This window comes from Aulonocara sp. 'chitande type north' Nkhata Bay, linkage group LG20 (assembly GCF_057382095.1).
Source record: "Aulonocara sp. 'chitande type north' Nkhata Bay isolate Kocher_YH1m ecotype deep benthic linkage group LG20, A_spYH_male_GT1.1, whole genome shotgun sequence".
In the NCBI taxonomy this organism is placed as follows: Eukaryota; Metazoa; Chordata; class Actinopteri; order Cichliformes; family Cichlidae; genus Aulonocara; species Aulonocara sp. 'chitande type north' Nkhata Bay.
Window position 1 is genome coordinate 20,616,687 of NC_141363.1, and position 23,818 is coordinate 20,640,504.

Consider the following 23,818-nt stretch of genomic DNA (forward strand, 5'->3'; position numbering starts at 1 on the left):
TCTCATCTGTCTGAAGGACATTGTTCCAGAAGTCTTGTGGTTTGTTAAGATGCAGTAAATCTAAGCTGTGCTGCCATGTTCTTTTTAGAGAGACGAGACTTTCTTCTGCAAATCTGCTCAATAAACTGTACTTGTTTAACATTCAGTCTTTCAATGGTCCTGTCCTGATCTTAAACATTTAAATGCGGCCTGGGATCTTTTACATTTCTCTGAGCATTGTATAGTCTGACCTTGAGGGGAATTTGCTGGAACATCGACCACTTTAAAGATTGTGGCACTGTGTTCACACACCTGAATGCTCTTGTACAGCACCTCTCTATCACAGAGGTGCTCCCAAATCCTGATAATCGGTTAATCAAACCAACTGGCCTGCTTAACTTTTATGGGAGCAGTAAGGGACTACTACATTTTGTACACACCTCTTGAGGAGTAAACAATGACACAGTGTAATATATCACGTGTTGTTCGTTTAAGGTTGGATTTACCTCATTTCAAGTCCTGAAATAGACACAATGCTTTTTATTATGTCCTGATATATTAAATGTTGTTACTCAAAGAGTGTACTTTCTGTTTCATGACTGTATGTAGAGACATTGGTTTGTTCTTCCTCTTACTGTAAATGTGTTAAAAAAGAATGAAATATTTAATAAACCTTAATAACACACCTGCAATGACTTTATGTTATATTACGATATATTTATGCCACACTATATTAACAAAAGTATTCGCTTGTCTGCCTTCACATATATGTGAACTTGAGTGACATCCCAATTTTAATGCATAGGGTCAAATATAATGTCGGACCACCCTTTGCAGCTATAGCAGCTTCAACTCTTCTAAGAAGGCTTTGTGCAGGTTTATTAGAGTTTTTGAACATTCTTCCACAAGCGCAGTTCCACACCAAACTCACTCATCCATGCCTTTGTGGACCTTGCTTTGTGCACAGTCCTGTTGGAACAGGAAATAATAATCAGTCTGAGACAAAACACAGGATTACATTTTATCTCTCTACCAACTTTGAGTTGGTAGTTTCTTCATTAATGTAGGAGTAATGGAGAGTTAACCAGTGAGGAAGCCAGATGGGATGTTCGGTTTTCTGGCAAGAAGAGAAACAAAATCCTGGCATTTAGTTTCAAACTGAAAAAACAAAAGAATGGTTTCTTTTTGTGCATGTTGTAAAAACAGATGAAATGAAACCAAATTAAAGTCCAAATTATTTCAGCAGCAGCTGAAAATCGTCCAGCACAATGAGATTAAGCTCAAATATTGGTCACCATGCAGAAACAAATGGATCAAAGACCTTAGTTCCTCTGAGCAGCTTTATCCACCAGGACTGTGTTTTTGCATTTATATTCTGATCAGCTGATCTGTCTTACAGGCTGTTGTCCTGGGTTTTTTGGAAATTGTGTGGAGATTACAGGCCTGTTTATCAGACTAATGATGCAATCCTTACTGTCCCAGCTCGTCTATAAAATCCTGGAAATACCATTTTTATTTTGCTGCTCAGTGGACTGTAGTGTGTAACACAGTCTGTGCCAACAGGAAATGTCCCGGTGGTCTGCGGACGCACAGTGAGACCATCTGGCTGACTGGACCTGAACACAACACTTTCTGTGTCACTGCACACACACTGACACATCTATCAAAGGACAGGTGTCTCAAAACTGTTGCTGTCCTGAATATTTTCACCATTTTTTCTCTCATTGTTAACATGAACACGAGTTAAGTGAAGATCATGGGATGGAAAGAACCATAAAATGTCATCCCGTCCCTTAATGATGAAATCCTGGTCAAATCTAGTAAACTAACTGCTGAAGATTGCAGGCCATTTATATCCCTTCTTCACTCGTAGGTATCAATGACGCTGGTTTGCTCTTGAGATCAGAGCATGACGGCACCGCATACTTCAACAGTGAAGAGCGGCAGATGATGGACGTCAGAGGTTTAAACGTGAGTTTTCTCTTCTCTGCTGAGGACTAATCTGTAACCTAAAGTCTGGATCAGCATAATCTGTAGATGCTGTTTGAGAGACGATCACACATTTAACAGTTTCCATCTTTTCATTTCTGTATGTTAATGGGTTTTTTTCCATTCACTCACATTTTTTGTTTAATTTTCCAACCTTTTTATTCTTTATCATTATTACATTTTTGATTTCGCCTGGGAAAACCTCTCATTCAGATTAAAGCCTCTGATTTTAGGTTTAAACACAAAGAAAAACCCATCAGTGTCTCAGCGGGACAACAAAAACTGCATGAAACAAACAGGAATATGCTTTGGGTTAGGGAGTAACTCGTGCTCTGTGTGTTACCTTGTAAACATCTCGGGGTCAGTTATATTACATTTGAAATGATAAATATTTGCCAGTTTTATGGATAATTTTCATCTCATATTTGAAGACTGGATTTTAGATTATATTTGAAGCATAATCTCAGCTCTTCAGTAAGTATCAATCTTTTCTAATCCGTTCAATTCCAGTTAAAATAAAAAAGCTCTCCAAGCTGTTCTGTTTGTGTGATCTGTATAATTCCTTCGCCCAGCGTGACTCATTAATGCTGGGATACATGTGGCCTAAAAAGTCGTCTCAGTAATGCAAATTATATCTTTAAATAGCTGAAAAGCATCCAGATGTGCTCATTTGTTGAACTAAAAAGTTGATCATAGTAAATAAATCTTTAAAAATAACTCAAACCACAAACAGGAGTAATGAACACGTGGGCACGTATTCAATCTGGAAAGCACTGCGGTCTTTAAATCCAGACACTTGAATGTGATACAACCACACCGACTGGGATTTTATACCTTTATTCAAAGCTACAACTCCTCAGAAAAACACATTTCCTCGTGCTTTAAACAAGAGTATGAATATAAAAATGAAAACTTGGGACTGTATATGAAAGAAAGACGTAAATGCCTTAAACCTGCTTTCTGATGACCAGCAGAGGGCGGCGACTGTGGCTGTGAAAAGCTGTCTGATTGGATGAAATGTCTATGAGACGCTTCCTGATATTGCCAATCTCAGGAAGCGCTGTTCTGGTGGCTTTATGTTATGTGTCCATCTTTTATATACAGTTCATGTGGTCTGAGTCAGACGCCCCTGCGGGCTGCGATACGTAACACAGCATCTTTAGCCGGCGTGGTAATAAAACTTTAAAAAACTGAAGAGAAGCAACAGGTTGGATTAAAGACACATCAGCGTTAAGCAGGTAAGTTTTTCAGAGTGTAACGAGACGCTGAAGGAAAATAACATGAAATGAACTGTTTTCCTGGAAAGTTCCACTTTCAAGCCATTCTATCAAAATAAAATCTACAGCTATATACAGTTAGCTTCTTGTTCAAGAATATAAAACTTCATTCAGACATATGTACATTTTAAAGCTGCTGGGGTTTCTTAATCTAACAGTAGGCTGTTTGCTTTAATGGCAGACTGCACCAACAACAGCACCTGCAGTTTTCTCCATCTGATTCTGTGCAGGACAGTCTGGTTCAGAACTCATACATATAAAACTTATTATGAGCCAGCTGTTAAAAAATAAAAAGCCGGGGACATACTCTGCTTTTCCTTATTTCTGGGGCCAGCCGTGGAAGTTCATGTTTAACATGAAGAACAATTTGCTGTGAGCCCACATATCAGGCAGCTTTTTTTCTATCCCTGGATCTGTATGATGTCACAGAAAGAGGATATTACTAATATGGTCATCTCAGGCACATAAGCCCCACCCACCTACTGTCCAAATCTTCTATTTAAGAGGAGCAACCAATTAGGAAAGAGTAGCCTTAAAGGCAGACGAGCTGAAACAGTTTCAAACAGAGCAGATAAATTATTAACTGTGAATTAAGCAAAGCTAACACTGAAGAGTCCAGAATAAAAAACGTATCATGCTGTTCACAACCCAAGATACTGTCTATTTGAACAAACAAATAAATGCAGAAAAGCAGATAAACGAGGACAGGAGGAGGGGAAGAAAACTGTTCCCTCAATGAGGCTTTTAACAGAGAAACACCAACAGGACGCCAAAGCTGACACTGTAATGACAGTCTGCCACCACAACCTCATCTGGGTGACCTCTCACAGCTCGAGCCAGCAGTGAATCATACCACGAATGGATGAATTCCTCCTGCAAAATGATTCCCAGAATTTCCCCGAATAACTTTCTAACAGAACTGAATGTGATCGGCTCTGCAGTTAGCTGTTTACATCCATTTAAACATGCGTGTTTTTAAACCCTGTTTTTCCACTGAAGACACTGAAAGTCTGGAAGCATTTCGTTTGTTGGACACTTGTAGTGAAAACAGCGCTCAGCAGAGGTGAGAAACGACAGATTAGTACAAAGAGCTACTGTTTCTGTGCTCTTTATAAGTGGTTCACACCATTTGGTGTCGAGTTTTTGTGCTTTTAAAAGATATACTGTTTGATTCTGAATGAGTGAAAAATGCAGGAGCAGAATTTTTAGTTGTCTGAAACGGTTAAACTGACCGCATCAACTTCAAATTAGCAACTGAAACAGCTCGTGAAAGGAAAACCTCAGTATCTGTTAACCTGCGGCTGATTTTTCCATCTTCCTTCTGCCCGTCTGCTGGTGGCAGTGGGCTAAGTAGGTATTCCAGGCGTGGACTCCCTCTGCAATTTTCATGACCGGGCTCCTTTAGACGTGGGGGTGCAGCGACTACTCTGAGCTCCCTCGGGGACGCCACAGCCCCTCGTCCGCTCTATGGCTGAGCCCACACGTTCTTTCAGCTGCATGTATCTGTGACATCATTCCTTCAGTCAAAGACCAGGAACAAACCATGGCCCGTGGGACAGATCAAGGCCATTGCTCACCACTGAGTCCCCAGTAGGCTTTGCCTGGTTGTTGCTGCAGTCTGCACAGTGATGACCTCCTGCATCTTTGTTGACTGGTTCAGAGCTTTACGTACATGAAAACTGAACCATATTCAAGATTTGTATAACACCAGCCTAAACATGCCTCACTGTTCACAGTGTGGTACAAAGCCCGCTGCTCCATTCTGGGTTTAAATTATTACAGAAGACAAAAAAGCTTGGAATCAGTCCAATGCTGAGCAAAAACGCTGAAACCTGAAACTGCTGCAGAGTCCCACAGACGCTCACGAGTCGTCATAATCAGTCGTGGCTTTACACAAACGTGTAAACGTCTCTTCATGCTGGAAGTGACAAATAAACTAAAGGTGTTTGGCCTCACACTGGGCATAATGATTATTGATCAATGATTAATTAACCTGTGGTGCTGCCCCACCCCAGCGGTGATGACATCAGTCATCAGGAACCACACAACAATGAAGCAGTGACTTTCAAAATAAAAGTAAGGGGTATGTCCTGCAGTAAATTAGTCAGATTAAATATGTGTGGGTAGGAAAATAAGCTGCTTGAAGGGTATCCTTCCTGAGGAACACTGAAGCCGTTTTGTTGTTGCTCCACATCGCACTGATTCCTAACATTAAAAAAAAAAGGCAGTTAGTGGTCACCAACCCTTAAGAACCTCCTGGTCTCACCAGACTGTAAAACCCTCCAAGAGTCTTTCAAACAAACAATTATTAGTACTGGCAATATTAGTACAATTAGAAAATATACGATATCCAAATCCTTTGTGTGCGTTGTTACACTTCGATGCTGGCTGGCAGAAAAACAACGAGCTGATGGCAGACGACGCGTCCGTTCAGCCTCCACAGAGACAAACATCATCCCGTCCCGATGAGACGGATCACAGCTGATCAATGACCTAACTCGTCCTCGCCTGGTGCTCACACGGGCTCTCAAGTCCGGCTGGAGGCGTTTCAGGAACAGTCGCGTTGTATTAAAAAAAACAAAACACCATCTTGTTGCAGAGCACCTTTTCTCCACCACAGGGGGGCGCTGTCCTGTAACTGCAGGGAAACAAACCACAGTCAACTCAGAGTTTCACGCTCTTTGTCTCGTCAGAGTTCAGAGGGAGGGCGGTCAGCGGCAGACCGACAGGCGCCTCACGGTGCACAGGTCACACAGCAGCCGTTTGATTCGCTGTTTGAGCTGCGGGAGGCGGGACAGAGGGTCAGGAGGCTCGAGCTCGCCGGAGTGGTCCAACCAGGACTCTAGAACTGAAGACAGAGAAGAGCGAGTTTTACGACCAGCAGCGAGCACATGTGGACACAAACTAACACCGAGGTGTAACTTAGGAGCACAGCACGACTCTGACGCCTCATCACGTCCAACCCAGCGTTGCTGTATCACGCTCAGGCACGCGCTGCTGTCAGTCACACAAGATACATGATGTACAGCAGTGAAGCGAGACCTCTCTAATCCCAATTAAATTAAAGGCCAAACATGCAATGAAGATGCGATAGATACTTTTTCACAATAATGTCAGGTCTAAATAATCAATACGGTGAAAGTGGAGCAGCAGGCAGGAACACGGCGATCAGGATGCATGAGCTTCACGACCCCTCCAAGTGAAGCGACGCAAAAACCGAACCTTCTCTCTTCTTCCTCCCACGCCTCAGTAATTATTCTCCTCCAGCTAGAATGGCTCTAACTCGCGGTGGATAATTACTTACTTGCTTCTTTCTCTAAATATTTCTCTCTGCTTTCGTAACCAGACGAAGCCACCGTGACTATTTTAATAACACTGAATGATGATTAATGTGGAGTGTTGTGTGCAACTCTGTCTTTTACATTCAACGTGTGCGTTACCGTCCAGCTCTCTCTCGATCACGTCCATCCTGGCGCTGATCTGCTGGTGCAGGGACTCGATGTGCTCCAGCAGGTTCAGCTGACACTCGGCCACCGACGCCGCGCGAGGCTCCGCTGCGCACGTCCGAGTGTGCGCCTGCTCGCCGCCGCCTGCGTGATTCTCTGTTTTTATGTTGTGCACATCTGTGAGTGCGGTGGCGTCTCTGTCTGCGGCGGTGTGAGCTGCGCTCCTGTTGACATCTTCAGGTTTTATTTCCTACACGGAGAGAATGACAGATGCTTTTAACAAACAGCAGCCAGAGACACACGAAGACTAATTCGTTTTTCAGTGAATTTGACAAACTTGGAGAGCAGGTTTGAATAACGACACTCTGCCAATGATGCTTGAAAATTCCCTTTTCTGGAGAAAATGCGGCCTCCCCCTCGCCCCCACAGAACCCCAGGTCCTTGTTTCTGTTACATCACAGTGTTAAACCTCTTGCAGCTACAATACAAGCCGTGATGCTCAGAGTTGGTTAAACAGATAATGAAGCTGGCTTTGGATTCTGAGTCCTGCAGTTTCTGCTGTATTTAAAAAGTTCAAAGAGATCAGCTGATTCTGAAGGGTCAGGTGGACATTTTTCAGTTTTTATCGATTTTCATCTAATAGCCGAACTGAAATTAGAATATTATTAGATTACATCTCCAGTTTATATTTCAGTAACTTTACAATTTAATATGAAATTTAGGTTTTACAAGTCATGGCCTGCTTATTCTGTAATAAATAAATAATTATTTTCTTTTTTACAGGTGATCTCCTTAAGATTGAGATAAAAATTCAAAGACAGTTTACGGCCACAGCCTCTACTGCAGGAAAAAGACACCGGTGGCAACAGAGTCATGAGCCAATCACAGGAGGAGCGTACAATCCCTCCACAGGCTCACCTGTCGAAACCTTTTATTTCCGTGACCCTCTCTGGATGTAAGAATCTCTCTTACATCTCACATCTTGTCTTCTGGTCCACTTAAGTAAATTCACTGTGATCTGCTCGTTTCACTTATTGATTCTCCATCAATCGTTTATTTTTAGCTCCATTTCGTTGCTACTAATGATGTATTCTTTCTATTCTACAAGAATTCTACAACAGTTAAGAGAAATAAAACAATTCAGGATCAGAAACTGGTCTGAAAAACGACAAAGTCCCCATGAAATCAAACAGATGACAGGTTTTCATGATCTACCCGACGAGCCTTACGTTTGTAAAATCTCTGGCTGTGTGATTGTGCAGAGGAAGCCTGTTACAGCTTTTCTGTTGGTGTATCTTCACAGAGTATCCTCTGCAGCTCTCGCTCCCCCCCCCCTCACACTCAGTAAAAGGTAAAAATAGTTCCACATTCACCAGAATGAGCTTCTAACTGGTCTTCACTGGTCTCATAGCAACAGCAGGAGCTTAGCGCTGCGAGCGTGAGGCGCTGCTTCTGCTCAAGGTCTCAGTGAGCCAGGCTTTGTTTTTTTTACTACACCTAAACCTCCCAACAGCTGAAGATTCACGCGTCTCAAATTCACAGCAGAGAAGAGCTTTGAGGAGACAGAAAAAGAGATTCATCGTCTTTGCTCAAAATAATCAGCTCTGATTTTATGATGTTCAGCCTTAATGCAGGAGTGAAATCCGAGCTTAGAGTTTATTGCTCATGTACGACTCATTCGGTCGTCCGTTTCCCCCCCATCAGTGTGAACAGCACAAATAAATGAAAATGTTTTGTGTCCTGTTACCTCGGGCAGTGGAGCGAGTTGGTGAGCACTTGTGAACGACTGTTTCGGCTTTCTGAGTAGGAAACGTGTGAACAGTTAAAAGGCTACACGAGTGTCTGCTGAGTCTCTACCTTCTCCTCGCCACTGCGCTCTTGCTTCACCGTCACCATCGGCCTCTCTTTCTCCTGCTCCTCTCCTTTTTCCCATGATGCTCCAGGCTTCTGATAGCAGTGCTCGCTGCTGACGTAGCAGACGGGCGGCTCTCCTCTCGGGCTGGACGTCAGTCTGTGCCTCTCCTCCTGCTTCCACGGTGACCTCCACAGCTGCTGGTCGGGGTGGGACGGCGAGCTGCGGGGAAAGACGGCCACAGTCAGACCGAGCTAACGTCTCTGCGGGCTCGAACAGATGAGCCGAGCCGCCGGAGCGATCGCACTCACCGCAGCAGGCTGATTTTGAGTTGCAGGGCGCTGAGGACCTGGCTGATGCCGTACGTGTGCGCCAGCAGGTGGCTGGTGTGTGAGATCTTGGAGGCGTTGACCTCCGAGTAGTTCTCCTTCACACACGACAGGCCAAACATGTGACCGGATTTCAACAAGTCGGGCTCAGACCGGAAACGCTGAGCACACCGCCAACCTGGACCAATGAGGATTACAGATGAAAACAAGATGAGAGGAGAAGCACGAGCACCACACAGGAACCCACAGAGAGCCAGCAGGTCTCTGAAAACGGCTTCAGCCTGAGCTGTGGAGCTCGTGTCGTCGAAGCCTCACACACTCACTGAGGTACAAACACACATAAGTCACATGTCCTTCTCCAACCAGTCAGAAAAGGTTACAATACAAACACACACTTTGACTTTCACCTAAACACAGAGAGCTATCCTACGACCACTCGACAAGGGGTCGAGGAACTTTTCCAGGCCTTTGCTGTAACATATAAAATGCAAGCTTTGAGTTTTATATTACACCAACTATCAAATAATCCACCTTTACCTGCTTTCTTTCACAGGCTCGGCACAGCAGTAAGTGCTCACAGTGTGAATCCTACCTGCGGTCTGTCTGCAGTAGTAGCAGATGTAGTTGTGTGGGACGTTGTCCTCGTATAAACCCATACAGGTCCCGTGCTGCCAGCACAGACACGACTCGCACTACAGACACACACAGAGAAAACACTGGGATCACGTCACAGCAGCATCACGAAACAATCCTGTGTTTCTGAGCATTCCTGACACAAAGGCCTTCAGTGACAAAACAAGTCCTAATAAAGACAAAATTTTCACATTGAACAGAACCTGATGGACATGAATGATGTAAAATATTTCCCATGATTCATTTCTCTCCTTTCAGACTTGTTTGTCAGTTCTGTGGATTCGTTTTAAAAGCAGCTACAGACAAATCATTCCTGTGTGTGTCTCACCTGGATCATGAAGTCATTCTCCTCGTCCACCTCGCACACACACCTCACCACCTCACACTCCTCCGTCTCCGTGCCAACAGGCCAGGAGGGCGTGTCCTCTCCACTCTCTGCTGTCAGCGTTGACCAATCGCTGCCATCGTCGGCTAAAAGTACAGAAACTCAGTTTTTGAATTTTTACATCGTATCAGTGTTTGTGATATTAATGTGTGTGTGTTTTCCCACCTTGCACGTGTGTGTTGTGATGTTCAGTTGAGAGCTTGAGAGTGATCGGAGGTCTGTCTGAGCTCTCATCGTCGCTGCTGCAGAAACCTGATGAGAAGAAGAGAGAAGCAACAAAATGATTGGACGCTCGGTGCTCGCATGGACGCTGTCAACCTTGTTCTGGTGCTCAGTAACTCACAGTAATGACAACAACTAATGAGAAGCAGCTGAAAAAGAGGAGTTTTAAATCACAAACAGGTCGTGAAGGTGCTTTAGCTTCGTCTGCAGCGTTTCCAACAAAACATAAATGTTTTTACTTTCCCGTTACACTCGTGTTTGTGAGCAGCCAAAACGCCCTCAACAGCAAATCTGAGCCAAACACGCTGCAGTTCATTTTCTGCAGTGTTACTAATGCGCAGGTTCACACTTCTGTCAGATGGGACTCTATTTAAATTTGAGGATGCAATAAGTGCAATAACAGATAAAATGTGAGTTGAAGATAAATAATAAATACAATTTTATTTATGTAGCACCTTTCTAGACAGAATCACAACGTGCTGCACATAAGATAACAAATAATAAAAATGTAAAACAGACAATATAAAACAGGCAGAAATTTTGAGTTGTTTTTTTAAAAACAACGACTGAGTCCACAGTCTTAATGTCTGAGGGAGAGAGTCCACAGTGGCTAAAAGCTCTGTGACCCTTAGTTCTCATCTTAGTCTGTTTTATAGTCCTGATCAGATGACCTCAGGGACCTGCTGGGGACATCGGGCTGTAGCGGATCGGAGATGTAAGCTGGTGCCAGTCCATGCAAGGCTCTAAATGTCAAGACCAGCATCTTAAAATGTACTGAAATTCAACAGGAAGCCAGTGTAGCTGAAATGGATGGAGACTGGATGATCTCCCCGTGTTTGGGGGTCCTGTCTTCCTCAAAGTCCAAAGACATGCAGTTAGTGGGGTTAGGTTAATTGGTGATGCTAAACTGGGCACAGGTGCGAATGTGAGTCTGAATAGTTGTTTGTCTCTGTCAGCCCTGCGACACACTGGTGACCTATGCAGGGTGTACCCTGCCTCTCGCCCTGTGGAAGCTGGGACAACCTGACCTCCCCCATGACTCTGACTTAGATAAGTGAAAGAAAATGGATGGTAAAATATGACACTTCTACAGCGAACTTCAAACTGTTAGATGAGAGCAGACCTCTGATTTTAGGCTCCAAATATCTTACAAACCTGTTAATCTCAGTTTAAGAAGGTCAACAGACACAATGAGTCTCACCCGTCTGACTTTTCTTCTTCTTCTTCTTCTTTTTCTTCTTCTTCAGTTTGATTCGCAGGAAGTTCTTCCTCTCCTTCTTATCCAGTCCTCCCGTTTTCTCCTTCCCCCCATCCTTCTTGGCTTCTACTAACAGGCACACATGAGAGAAATGACACCAACGCTGCTGGTTGGCCTGGTTTTCTGCTCCTATGTGCTGATGTTGTGCTCTGCTCTGTACCTGTTCCCATGATGCCATGTTCTCCGCTGGTTGAGTTCTCACTCCTCCTGTCTGACACCAAGTCGCCACCCTCTGAAAAAGATCGCTTCCTCCTAAAAAAACCCAAAATAGCTCCAGTCAGCGTTAAACTCACCGCCCTCTGCTCACCGTATCTAATCCGTGGGACATAAAGCGACCTCACGGCCTCCTCCGCGCTGCTTTGCTCCTCCAGCTGCTGGTCGGTGTGGTAGTACTTGATGTGGTAGTGCAGCAGGCTCGCCTTCCTGAATGACTTAGTGCACCCGGGAGCAGGGCACTTGAAGGGGTTGTGGTCCAGCTCAATGGAGAGGATGGGTGGAGGCTGGTTCTTTATCACCCTGTACACTGAGAGGAGAGGACACACCGAGTGTTTCTAACTGCTGTGGGACTGGATTAGGAAACCTCAGCACTTTCATGCTTAGAAAGAAGAAGGGAGCAGCTGCACACTGATAATATGCCTTTGTATTGTAACCCCAAGCACGAAGAGAGGACAGGAAGCTACATTAAATGTCTGCTCAGAAGCACAATTTGTCAATTTAAGACGGCATCTAAAATTCCTCTGGAGCTGAAGAAAAACCACAGTTCCACAAAAGTTTGGATGCTGTGCAATGATTTGCAAATCTTATGAATTTTATTCACAATAAAGCAGAAAACAAGTTAAATATTTCAACTGAGACATTTTACCATTTCATTAAATGCTTCAGACAACAAAACGCTGGAGAAGTGAGTGACAGTAAGAAAGGACCAGCTGGAGGAACGTGTTGCACCTCATCTGGTTAATTAGCAGCAGGTCGGTATAAAGAGAGGCAGACGTTCTCAGAACTAAAGAGGTTCAGCAATCTGCAAAGAACTGTCTACAAACTGAACAATTTCACAATAATGTTTCTCAATGTGAGATTGTGAAGACTTTAAATGTCTCATCATCTACAATAAAATAAAATCATAAATTATTATTATAGATTATTTGGAGAAGTATCTGCGTGCGGATGGAGGCTGAAATTCAGCATCGATGCTCGTGATCTTCAGGCCCTCAGGCAGCAGGTTAAAGATCATGCAAACACGTCGCCACATCTAAACACGGTCAGAAACAACGTCGTATTCTCTGAACCAAAACTCACAGAAAACTGTTCCGATGTCAGACAAATGTTTTAATGACTTTTGGAAAAAGAGAAGGGAGACCCTGTGGCTCAATATCAGCGCTCAGTTTAAAAGCCTGCATCTCTGACTTCTACATCTTCTTCATGTTTCAGCACAACAATGCTAAAATCACATAAAGCATCGATTCCAACAGCACGGCTGAAAACATTTGGAGCATGGTGACACCAAAGAAGAGCCAGAACTGCTGAGCAGCTTTAACCTAAAAATGGGACAAGATTCCTCTTCCAAGAGTCCAGCTGCTGGTCTCCTTGGCTCGGAGATGTTTAAGACACAGAGGAAACATCACCCTGTACATGTTCTCTTGAGAGGCGTCGCTTCCATCAAATTTTCTCAATTAAAACATTTGATATCCTTTCATGTTCAATCTGTTCCCGCCCCATTACAAGTGTGGATTGAGCAGCCGACAGTCTTTATCTGTCCTACTTTTTTCATTAGACAAAAAAAACAACTTTTAAACTCTAAACTTTTGTCCCCAAAGTTTGATTCTGTTCATCTGGTCGTAGCAGTCCTGGGATTTACTTACCTGGATGATTGAGCATGCATCGAGACGTTCTAACCTTTTGTGTTTATGTGGAGGACTGAGGGACTTACATGGTTCTCTGCTGAACTTGTGTGTGGTGGGAAGGTGAGCCTGACGCTCCAGCAGGACATCTGAAACAAAGATTAAATAAAACAAACAGGTCAAGTACGTTACAGAAGCATAACCACTTACTGATCCAAATAAGAGAAGCACCTGCGAACAAAGTTAAACTGTGTTTCATCTGTTAAGAACTGGATTTTCTCACATTCACCGTGGTTTTATCCTCGGGTTGGCTTGAACGTTCTTACCGGTCAAAATTAAGATTTTACTTTATTATATGCTCACATACACTAGCACTATGTACTCAAAGTACACCTGTATAATATTCTACAGCACATTAGTCACGTTCAATGTGTGACACAAAATAATTAATATTTAAGTCAAAATTAACATTTTATCTTCACTTTGGAGTAGAGGTCGTCTTTAAGCTGGACAGAAATAGTGATTTGACTGGTATGAAAAACATGTCCCAGTTTTGTCCATCTCACCCAGGTCTAATAAGAACTATGTCTGCTGTCCTCCTGAGTGAGACAGTCCCCACAGACATCGTCTTAAAGCTAAGAGAACCATGTAAAATGTGCACATGTTCTGTGGAGTTCTCATGTTTGGACCAATACACGCATGTCTAAAGTCCTCCTCTGTCGACTTCAGGCACCATCAGTGAGTCTGCTGCTGTAGGATTTGCTGGTGCAGAGCCGCCGGTGTCGTCTGTTGATATTCTGGATGAGACTTGCAGCCCCCTGCCCCAGTTGTGGCTTTTCTAATGCAGACATATTTAGAAAAGCTTATAAAAGCCTAAGTTGTTGTTAGATTGTAGCTGAAGGTTTTCAGGTTTCATTTCGGCAAACAGGACCTCACTTTTTCGTGCATACTCAACCCGGACTACAAGTGGAAACCAGAAACCCTTTATGTATTCTCCATATTCCTGTGCAGATATCTGTTTACAGAGATAAGTGTACCTCTGTCTATGTGGGCAGGGTTAAGTGCTGCTGCTGCTGGGGGGGTGGAGTTAGCTGTGATTGGCTGATTCTGAGTTCCACTGCTTCTGCCTGGAAGAGAGACAGACCATTGTTAACCATTTTAATTTGCTCCTGCTGACGAGCTGCAGAGCCTCCAAACATCTGGACAGATCTACAGTGTGCGGGCGCTTGGGGTCAGAGGTCATCTTACTTACTGTCATCTGTTTTCTTCTTGGCAGGTGGATTTGAGGATGAAGGTTCTGCCTTCCTCTTCCTGTCCTCCTCCCTCTCCAAAGCTGCATCGGTCTCTTCTGTTGTCACCTTCTCATCTGCCTCCTCTTCCTCCTTTTTCTCCTCCTCCTCTTCTTCTTCCTGTCCTTCTCCTCCTTCCTCCTCCTCACTCTCACCCTCCTCCCATCCCTCGCTTCCCACAGCACTTTTCTCAGATCTGGATTTCTAAGAACGACAAACAAACAAAAACAAACACATTCAGGATCAAAGACGTTGTGATTGTGTGAAACACTGAGTAGACGAGGACCAATTAGAGAGAAGCATTTCTTACTTCCTGGAAAGGTTTGACTTTGGTGGGCTTCACAGTCCGAACCACGCCATCATAGAATCGCACTGTGTAGGAGTCTGACACAGGAAAACACAAACACCAGGTTTAGATCAATCATGTTCCAAAAACAGCCGATTCGCTTCAGTAACAACAGGAACGCAGCACAAACAACCCAAAGACGGACAGCGGGAGTCAAACAGCATGAAGGGAGGACATAAAAGACGCCCATCCATTCACTGAGCTTATCTGGGTCAGAGCCGACCGAACCACTTCAACCGGCACCTTTTGATGCAAAGGAGCACGGCTGTGCTCTGAGCTCTGTCTGAAGGGAGAGCCCAATTTTTGCCACTTGAATGCACAATCTTATTTTCTGGTAACTACCCACAGCTCGGGGTCACATATGAGAGAGGGAATGTAGATCAACCAGTAAATTGACAGCTTCGCCTTCAAGCTCAGCTCCCTCTTCACAACAGACCGGACCCAGCTGCACCAGCCCTTCTGTCAATCTCCTGCTTCAATCTCCACCTAAGTGCCTCCAACAAAGCCCAGAGATACCTCACCTCTCCCACCTCAGGCAGCAACTCGACTCCAAACCAGAGTTTTTAGTATGAATAAATCAGGATTTATTTGACTTTTCTTTAATGAAACGCTTTTAACAGTCCAATGTATCAGCTTCAACTGTAAAAATAATGTAAGCAGCATTATATCATTAATATCATTGAATCAGGAAAAGCACTCAGGATTAGCTGACTTATATTGTAGAGTAACTTAGTGTAATTAATGAACCCACACACAATCCGACCTCCATACTAGTCAAGTTACTGGAACAAGAAGCACAGAGGGGTGGGCTGAAATTTTGGGCCTCTCACCTCATTTTTTCCCAGTATTATTAAGACCTCCTCAATTCTTAAGTGCAATCTGAATCGTTACGATATAAACTATGAAAGAAAACATATGCATGGGTCCATTGAATAGCCAAAAGTTAGTGAGGGGTGCAGATGGTAGGTGCTTAGTGATTTATCAGACAACCTTGTGATAAACAGCTGCACTGACCTTTTCCCCCCCCAAAAATCAGTAAATCAACCAGCAGTAGAATACAGTAGAAAAACAGCAGAGGTAAAAGGTCACAGCTGAACCTCACCATCCTTGTTGACACGGAGGATTTTGGCCGGGTAGAAACGACAGTCGGTCCAACAGGCCAGAACCTTTGAGCCTGAAACAAACGTCTGAGTCGCAGAGAAAACATCTGTTAGCTTACGCAGTCAACATTCTCCTAGCTTCAACTTATTATTGTCATAATCTTTCTAGTCTTCTTGACCAACATTATTAAAACACACTAGGGCTGCCACAAACAATTATTTTGATAGTCGACTAGTCAGATCATCATCCATTGGCTGTAAAACGTACAGCTTATTGCACCAGGATGCATCTGCTCTTATATAACTATCATTAGCTTACAGCTTTAAGTGTTTAAGGTATGTGCTAACTAAAGACAAGATGATAGTTTATTAAACTTTTAATGAATTTTGCAGATTGTCTCGATGGAGTTTAATAAACTCAGCCGTCTGCTCCTTCCCATCTAAAATATAACAGGTAGTGAAGGGAGTCTGGTGTTTTACGCCGGCTCTAGTGAGCCTTGAACCCTCCAGCTATCGAGTGGGTGGGTAGCAGACGTCTCCGAAAACGTCGGGGCACTTTTACAAATTTGTGATGTCTTGATAAACCGAGCAGACATTTGAAGTTTGCACAGCTACATTCTCGCCGAAAAATGCGTTAAAAGTTTACTTTGTGACCCAGAAAGAGTAATATTAAAACTATGTAGCTGCCGCCATTGTTGGAAACTGGAATTGGCTGGGTCGCGCTATGAATTCTGGGATCATTTGGGCCACGAAGGATACATCCGACTCATCCTTCAAATTCGGGGAAAAGGAGGACGCATTTGGAGAAATCTTCGAATTTGGAAAGCCTTCGTCGCGTCGCTGTAACGTAATCAAATGCGGCCTCCTAACGATGCAGCCCGTAAATCTGGACACAGCGGCTGTGTCCCAATTCAGAGACCGCACGCTTGAAGTACGCATTTTGAGTGCGATTACATCACCTCCACGCAACGACGGCTGTCCCCCAATTCGAAGTGTTTTTTTTAAAAATTTGTACAAATTAACAATTACAGCGCATATCTTACAAATCAAAAAAATATGTACAAGTAAGGGTGGTTAAGAACAAAGCAGCCATCGAACAAAGAACAGTATAGGTCAGAAATAACATAAAGTACATTAAATGACCTTCCATATAAAGTAAAAAAAAAGAATTAAAAAACAAAAACAAAGAAAACAAAACAAAAACAAACGTACGCACACACACACACAGTCCAGCTACATCAGTTGAAAAGCAGCATCAAAAATTCAAGCTTTATTTAAGTTATGCTTGTCTAATGAAGCCTTCAATAGGAGGACTTCATTTTTAAAGCCAGCAAAAATCAGAGTAATTTTCAAGAAGCGACATTTATGAATGAAAAATTTTGCAACTATAAATAAGTTGTTAATCCCAAATTCTATTTTCTTATTTTCTGTTTGTAGGCCAAATCTAATTACTTGAAAGGTTAGAGAAGGGCAGTCAATATTTTTAGAGGTTAACCAGGACTGAAAATCATTCCAAAAACATCTGGAGCTTTCACATGAATAAAAAAGGTGCTCTGTAGTCTCAATATCAGTGTAGCAAAAAGTGCATGCGCTCGTATCTATATTGAATTTCTTGTGAAGATAGTCCTTGGATGGGTATATGGCATTTAAGATTTTAAAGTGATTTTCTTTTGCTTTTGGTGGAATTGGAAAAGAAAGATACTCAGTCAAAAACCTCGAATTATAATCTTTAAACAAATATTTAATTTTTAATTGAGAAGGAAAAAGTTGTTTGGTTAGAATCGTCCTTAAAAATTTATTATTGCATGTCTTTCCTTTAAATTGACGATCATCAATAATTAAGGACGGTTCACGAATTATAGAGGAAGAACAGGTTAAACTGGCTTTAGCCATCTGAATCATTGCAGGGGGAATGGCTTTCACAACTGTAATGAATTTACTTTGAGTACATGATAAGCCATAATTATCTATGAATTTATTATACGATAATAAATTGCTGTCATTGTCTAAAAGGTGTAAAACGGTCCAAATTCCATGATCCATCCAATCCTTATAAAAGATGGATTTTCTTTTTATCAATACACATCTGTTGTTCCAAATCGAGTTTGTATGTGGAGAAAAATTATGCTTGTAAATCATTTTCCAGTACTGGAGAACCTGTTTATGAAAATTGGATAATTTAATTGGTAATTTGGAAATTTCAAAGTCACACTTTAAGAGAAATTCAATGCCACCAAGCTTCTCGAAAATTACTTTGGGGAAATAAAACCAAATACTGTTTGAGTTATTTATGAAAGACTGCAACCATTTGAGTTTGATGGAACCATCATTGCTTCAAAATCAGTCGCATTCAAACCTCCTCCTTCAAATGACTTCACTACATCATTCTTCCTAACATAATGTTGCTTGTTTCTCCAAATGTAATTAAAGTTAATTTGATTTATATTGTTGATTAGTCTATTGGAAACATAAGCATTGTGATGGATAAATCAGTGGAGAGATACCTTCTGTTTTAGTAAGATGGAGAGGTGTCTTTGTAACCAGCTGATTAGGCTCTTTTTAGATTTCTGGGTAATATGCTCAAAATTGAGATTTTCTCTATTATTTGCATTCTTTGAGATTATAATGCCTAAATATTTAATTTCAGTTTTAATAGCTATGTTAAGAGCGATACTGGGTTTACAATCATGAATAGTTAATAATTCGCATTTTCTAATATTCAGGTACAAACCAGAGGCCTTTGAAAATAGTGAAATTTCATTTAGTGCGAGAGAAACCTGTGACATGTTCTTTAAAAACAGTGTAGTATCATCTGCTAATTGACTTGTGATCAATGGGGCTCCCATCAAATTCAGTGGTTGAATATTTGGATTGCGTTTCATGAAAGTAGCTAAACGTTCCGTTACAATAATGAAAAGTAACGGAGAAGCTAGACACCCCTGACTCCTCAACTGATGTTAAATCGTTTAGACGTTCCAAAAGGTAAAGAAATAGAACTATTGAAGTCAGAGTATAATAAAGAAATTAAATCTATGAATTTTTTACCAAAATACTGTGAAGCTTTTAAAATGAAAGGATGTTCGACCGTATCAAATGCTTTATAAAAGTCTAAAAAAAAGAATCACACCATCATCTTCAATTAAGTGATTATAATCCAGTAGATCTAAAACCAGTCTAATATTATTGTGGAACGATTTTTAAGCAACCCAGATTGTGTTTCACTAATAATCTGATCTAAGCCGTCCTTTAATCTGTTTGCAAGAACATGAGCAAGAATTTTATAATCTGTATTCAATAGAGTAATTGGTTGTAGATTATCGATTAATCTTTTATCTTTACCAGGTTTGGGAATAAGGGAGATAAGACCCTGTTTCATTGTCGTTGCTAATGTTTCATTACTAATGATTTCCCTAATAGTTTTGAAGAAAAATTCTTTTATTTCTTTCCAGAAGAATTTATAAAAGATGGCAGTCAAGCCATCCTGACCGGGAGCTTTGTCCATTTTCAGTTTGTTTAAGGCTTGATCTCAGTCATCCAGTGATATATCAGAATCACAAATTTCTCTGAATGCAGAATCGATTTTTGGAATATAAGTTTCATCAAAAAAGGTAAAGGAATCAGTAATTAAATATTTAGATGAGTATAAATTTGAATAAAATTTATGTATTTCTTCTGCTATAGTCTTATGATTTGTGCATTCTTCCCCATTTACACTTAATGTATTAATAGATTTCTTCTCTTGCCTCCGTTTCTCCAGATTGTAGAAATATGAAGTACTTTTTTCACCACCTTCTATCCATTTTGCATAGAAGAAAAAAAATAAGCATGCAAACTTGCACTAAAAAATCTGCAAAACAGCGAGGTGAAAGGTGAACCGTGTTATAGCGAGGGACCGCTGTAATTTTGAAGGTAAGTCACAACATACCTTCGTAAATACTAATGTATAGAAACCGTTACCAGCAATCATTAATTTTTTGTGTGGCTTTTTTCACGGTTTGTTAACATGCTGTGCAGGTGTGTACTTGACTAGCTGATATCAACATAACGGGGAAACATCTGGTTTGACTATTCTTCACCTGTAGTTTGAATGCTGAACATTTGCCTGTTTAGATCATGAGACCAGTCACTATACAGAGATGTGCTTCTGAGTGTGGACGAGGTGTCTTCTGCTGCAGTGATGCAGTTCTGCTTGTGTTGAGTGATGTAAACAACTGATCGATCTAAACGCTTTAAACGTCAAAATTGATCATTTTTTTATGACACAGCAGCGGTGAGTGTTCCCACCTCTGCTCTTTGTAACTTAACGCGATCTTTCCGTTTTCGAGTTTTGGACATGATTTTGGAGGATATCATCGCAGCAGCGATTGACCGCAAAGTAAAGCTACCGGAAATGTACAACCCCACATCCGGTCTCAAACCAGGAAGTTAGCATTTTCTCGTGCACAGGGTCTATTGGGACACAGCCAGCTATGATACTGGAGACTGCTTCTTCTTCTTCGGGGTTTAACGGCAGCTGGCATCTTTGTACATGCAGTGCTGCCACCTTCTGTTTCAGTCCGTTATTACACTCTTAAATCCTACTACTTATTCCTGCGTCTTTCTGGATCTTACAAAGCTTCAAACGACGCGTCGACTATTAAATTTGTCATCGAAATTTTTGATAGTCGACATAATCGTGACTAGTCGACTAATCGTGGCAGCCCTAAAACACACACCCAGTTTCTGCTGCTCTGTCCACAGCAGCTGCTTCACTGTCAGTCTGTATTATGAGCCTAACCTCCTCAAATGTATTTAAAATGACAGCCTCATCGTCTGTCCACGTCCTGACTGATGGTGGGGTAAATGATAACAGAAATATATTGTGGATACGATGAACCAAGTTGTAGTACAGGCTTCTGATATTTTCACATTTACTTCAAATGCAGAGTATCTAGGATTTATATGCAGGAATTAAATATATTATTTCAGTTCATGCATCTTAGAAAAATAAAATCTTATTCAGTATCAGCATCCCTGCCATGACACTGATACTGATGTTTTAAAAACTATTTAAAAAGAAACATCTGTGTACGTCTAACATGTTCTATACCGGCTGTGATCGCATTGGATTCAGGCCCTGCCTCCTCAGGCTGACTCGCTCCTTCGGCCGCAGGTACGGTGAGTTCCACTGAAACCACTCGTCATGGCGACGGCTCCACTGCAGATAGTGGATCAGGACCCGCTCTTTGTCATAATCAATCTTCTCAATGGTGGCCGTGTACCTAAAAGAAGGACAAACTTTTAGTACACCATTAAATTTGAAGTATGTTCTCCCAAAAATCTTTATCATTTCCACATTCAAAATTAGCTTTTGTTTAGCTACAAATTCGAGGATATTTACGCACCACAGGAAAGGTTGGGCTTTTTGAATTCACACATGAGCACAGCTGGTTGCATATCTTTAAGGCAATGAGTCAGTGTTACTTCATTTAATATAAGTCTGTTCCTTTTGCTTTTTTTGTTGTTATTTGGTGGATTAAAAATCATAAAAAAGTTAAATACTTTATTAAAATCCTGGAAAAAAAATCACCACCAGTATCTGAAAGTTTCCTGTATGTTGGCTGAACTGCTGTGGGAACTTAAATGAATCATCCACTCATCGGATTTCCACAGATCAGACTCATAACAAAGGGACTATTAAGAAGTCGCTAACCCACACTTTACTTTAAAAGCTTGAATGAGTGGTACATCATAACAGCAGAAGCTCAGTAAAACAAACAATTAATTTTTGGTATTTTGAGTGTGTTAGTGCAAAGAGGGTGGACATGAGTGTCGGGGTGATTAGTGACAGAAGGAGAGCAGCAATAGTGAAAGGGAAGGTTTAAAAGATTGTAGTGAGGCCCATTGTGATGTTTGGTTGTACAGGAGGCAGAGCTGAAGATGTTCAGATGTTGACTAGGAGTGAGCAGGATGAACAGCATTAGAAATTAGTGCATCAGAGGGAGGGCTCAGAGTCAGGGAGGAAAGGCTGAGGTGGTTATGATGTGTGTAGGAGAGTGAGAGTGGATATCTTGGGCAAAGGCTGTTGAATATGGAGCTGGTGGTTGGAGTAACAGAGGAGGATGCAGGGACACAGTGAGATGGAGGCAGATCATCTGCTGTGGCGACCCCTAAGGGAAAGAATAAGTGTGTGTGTGTGTGTGTGTGGAAGGTGGTGGGGAGGAGTCTTCTGACCAGTTCTTGTGGTGGTCTCGAGCTTCTAGTTTGGCTCCGACTTCAAATGTGATGCCTGATCGGTCCGGAGGTGTCTTCATCTGGTACAAAAACACAGGAAGTGTTGATGTGAGCATTTTCTGTCATTTTACTGTGGAGAGTTTATTTGACAGTTCAATATTTTTAAGCCATTTTCTTTTGTTTTGATGGAGCACAGCGGTTATCCTCAATGTTGGATATAAATATTCTATTTGCTATGTTTCATTATTTGTGGAACAACAAGTGTAAATGGACAAGGTGAATAAAAACTCAAAGGCGGTCCATTCTAATAACTTATAAACAGAGTATAGGTTGAACTAAGCAAATTCCTAAACAAACTCAAACTCTAGATATACCAAAGATTTATTTTCTTTACAGTTTCCCCCATATTGTATTTATTATCTTAACAAATAAATGTTTGAATTTTCTTTTTTCTTCTATTTTTGCAAACTATTGTTGTAAGTTAAAAAAATAAGCAACAACACACAAAGGTCAAAGGTCGCGAACGCTACTGTACGTCACGTTGCGTGATGACGGCATACATATGATGACGTTGCGCCCGTCTCTGATAACGGTTGCAGCCCAACTTTTTTTAGTGTAGTTATTATCAGCTTTCCACGGGTGCAGTCTGAATTTCGACTGAACAAATGTGCGAATGTTAAACTCGAACAGTTTGTAATGAATGAAACAGACATTTTTTGACTTTCCGCTTGATATTCCTTAGCTTTCTTAGTAGAAGAAGATAATTGGTCTTGAAGACTCCTAAGGACGCCTACTCTAAATTTTATTGGCTGTCTCGGTCGTCAGTCGCTCTAAATGTCCCTCCCCTGTCTAGCTTAACAGATATTTGACAGCGGCTAAGATGCTAATGCTATCAATGTTAGCTCTAAATATTAGCACAGATTGACACCGGACGAAGCGGAAAGTGCTTTAAAAGAACACTTCAGTAAAAGACACCAGCGTAAGAGAAGATACAGTCGCATGTTTAAAGCTGTCCTCTGAGCTGGTGCAGTTCAGCGGAGTTGGATCGCCTCTCCATTGACTGTGAATACAGAAGCTAACACAGCTAACAGTTCGCTGCTGCTGAAGCAGCTTAGGCTGACAAGTCCCACTGACCGCTGCGAGCAGCCGCAGGCCTCCTGTCGGCCAGCGGAATATTTAATAAAATGTCTCTGCACTTTAATTACAAACATGAGCGTGGAATATGTAAACGAGAAACATAAAAGCTTGTTTACCTCTGACGTTACTTGTTCTCTGCACTCCTCATACTGTGATGACTATAGAGCGCATGCGCGAAGGGGGCCGAGTTTCTGGCAGGGATGGGACGCTTGAAAAGCGTTTCTTCGCTGTGTAGAGGCTCCGACGCGATGTTTCAAAATACTGCACCGAACACAGAGATCACATGACCACGAATAAACGAGGCTTTGGTGCCCCAGTTCCGACAGGTGGTGTACCTGCTGCTTCCGGGCACTGCGAGGCGTCAGGATTCACATTTTTTTTAATGAGCCAGAGTCATTTGTAATTACTGAATTAATGTTTTTGTATTTATGACACGCGCACGTGTAACAGAAAACAAGGCCCTCTCTCTCTTTATTATTTTCTTTGTGGTTAATGGAGACCGATATTATCTAATTACTTAAACAC

The 23,818-nt window shown here is 42.0% G+C and overlaps 1 protein-coding gene across 2 annotated transcripts; it reads right to left on the reverse strand.

Moving 5' to 3' along the window:
* Positions 1 to 2,789: 2,789 nt before the first annotated feature.
* LOC147305514 (PHD finger protein 20-like) lies at positions 2,790 to 23,530 on the reverse strand. 2 transcript variants are annotated; one of them, XM_086276544.1, is made up of 18 exons: positions 23,410 to 23,530; positions 22,157 to 22,236; positions 21,033 to 21,204; positions 15,946 to 16,030; positions 14,808 to 14,881; positions 14,461 to 14,701; positions 14,246 to 14,335; positions 13,298 to 13,357; positions 11,707 to 11,893; positions 11,531 to 11,622; positions 11,314 to 11,436; positions 10,056 to 10,142; positions 9,834 to 9,976; positions 9,465 to 9,564; positions 8,855 to 9,050; positions 8,549 to 8,765; positions 6,686 to 6,941; positions 2,790 to 6,093 (listed from the first exon to the last, which is right to left on the reverse strand). In XM_086276544.1, exons 2-18 carry the CDS (start codon positions 22,234 to 22,236, stop codon positions 5,957 to 5,959), a joined length of 2,340 nt encoding a protein of 779 aa, XP_086132670.1. In that variant the 5' UTR covers positions 23,410 to 23,530; the 3' UTR covers positions 2,790 to 5,956. The 2 variants fall into 2 exon arrangements, with proteins under 2 accessions (XP_086132670.1, XP_086132669.1); XM_086276543.1 differs by having other exon boundaries at positions 11,314 to 11,439.
* Between the last annotated feature and the right edge of the window lie 288 nt (positions 23,531 to 23,818).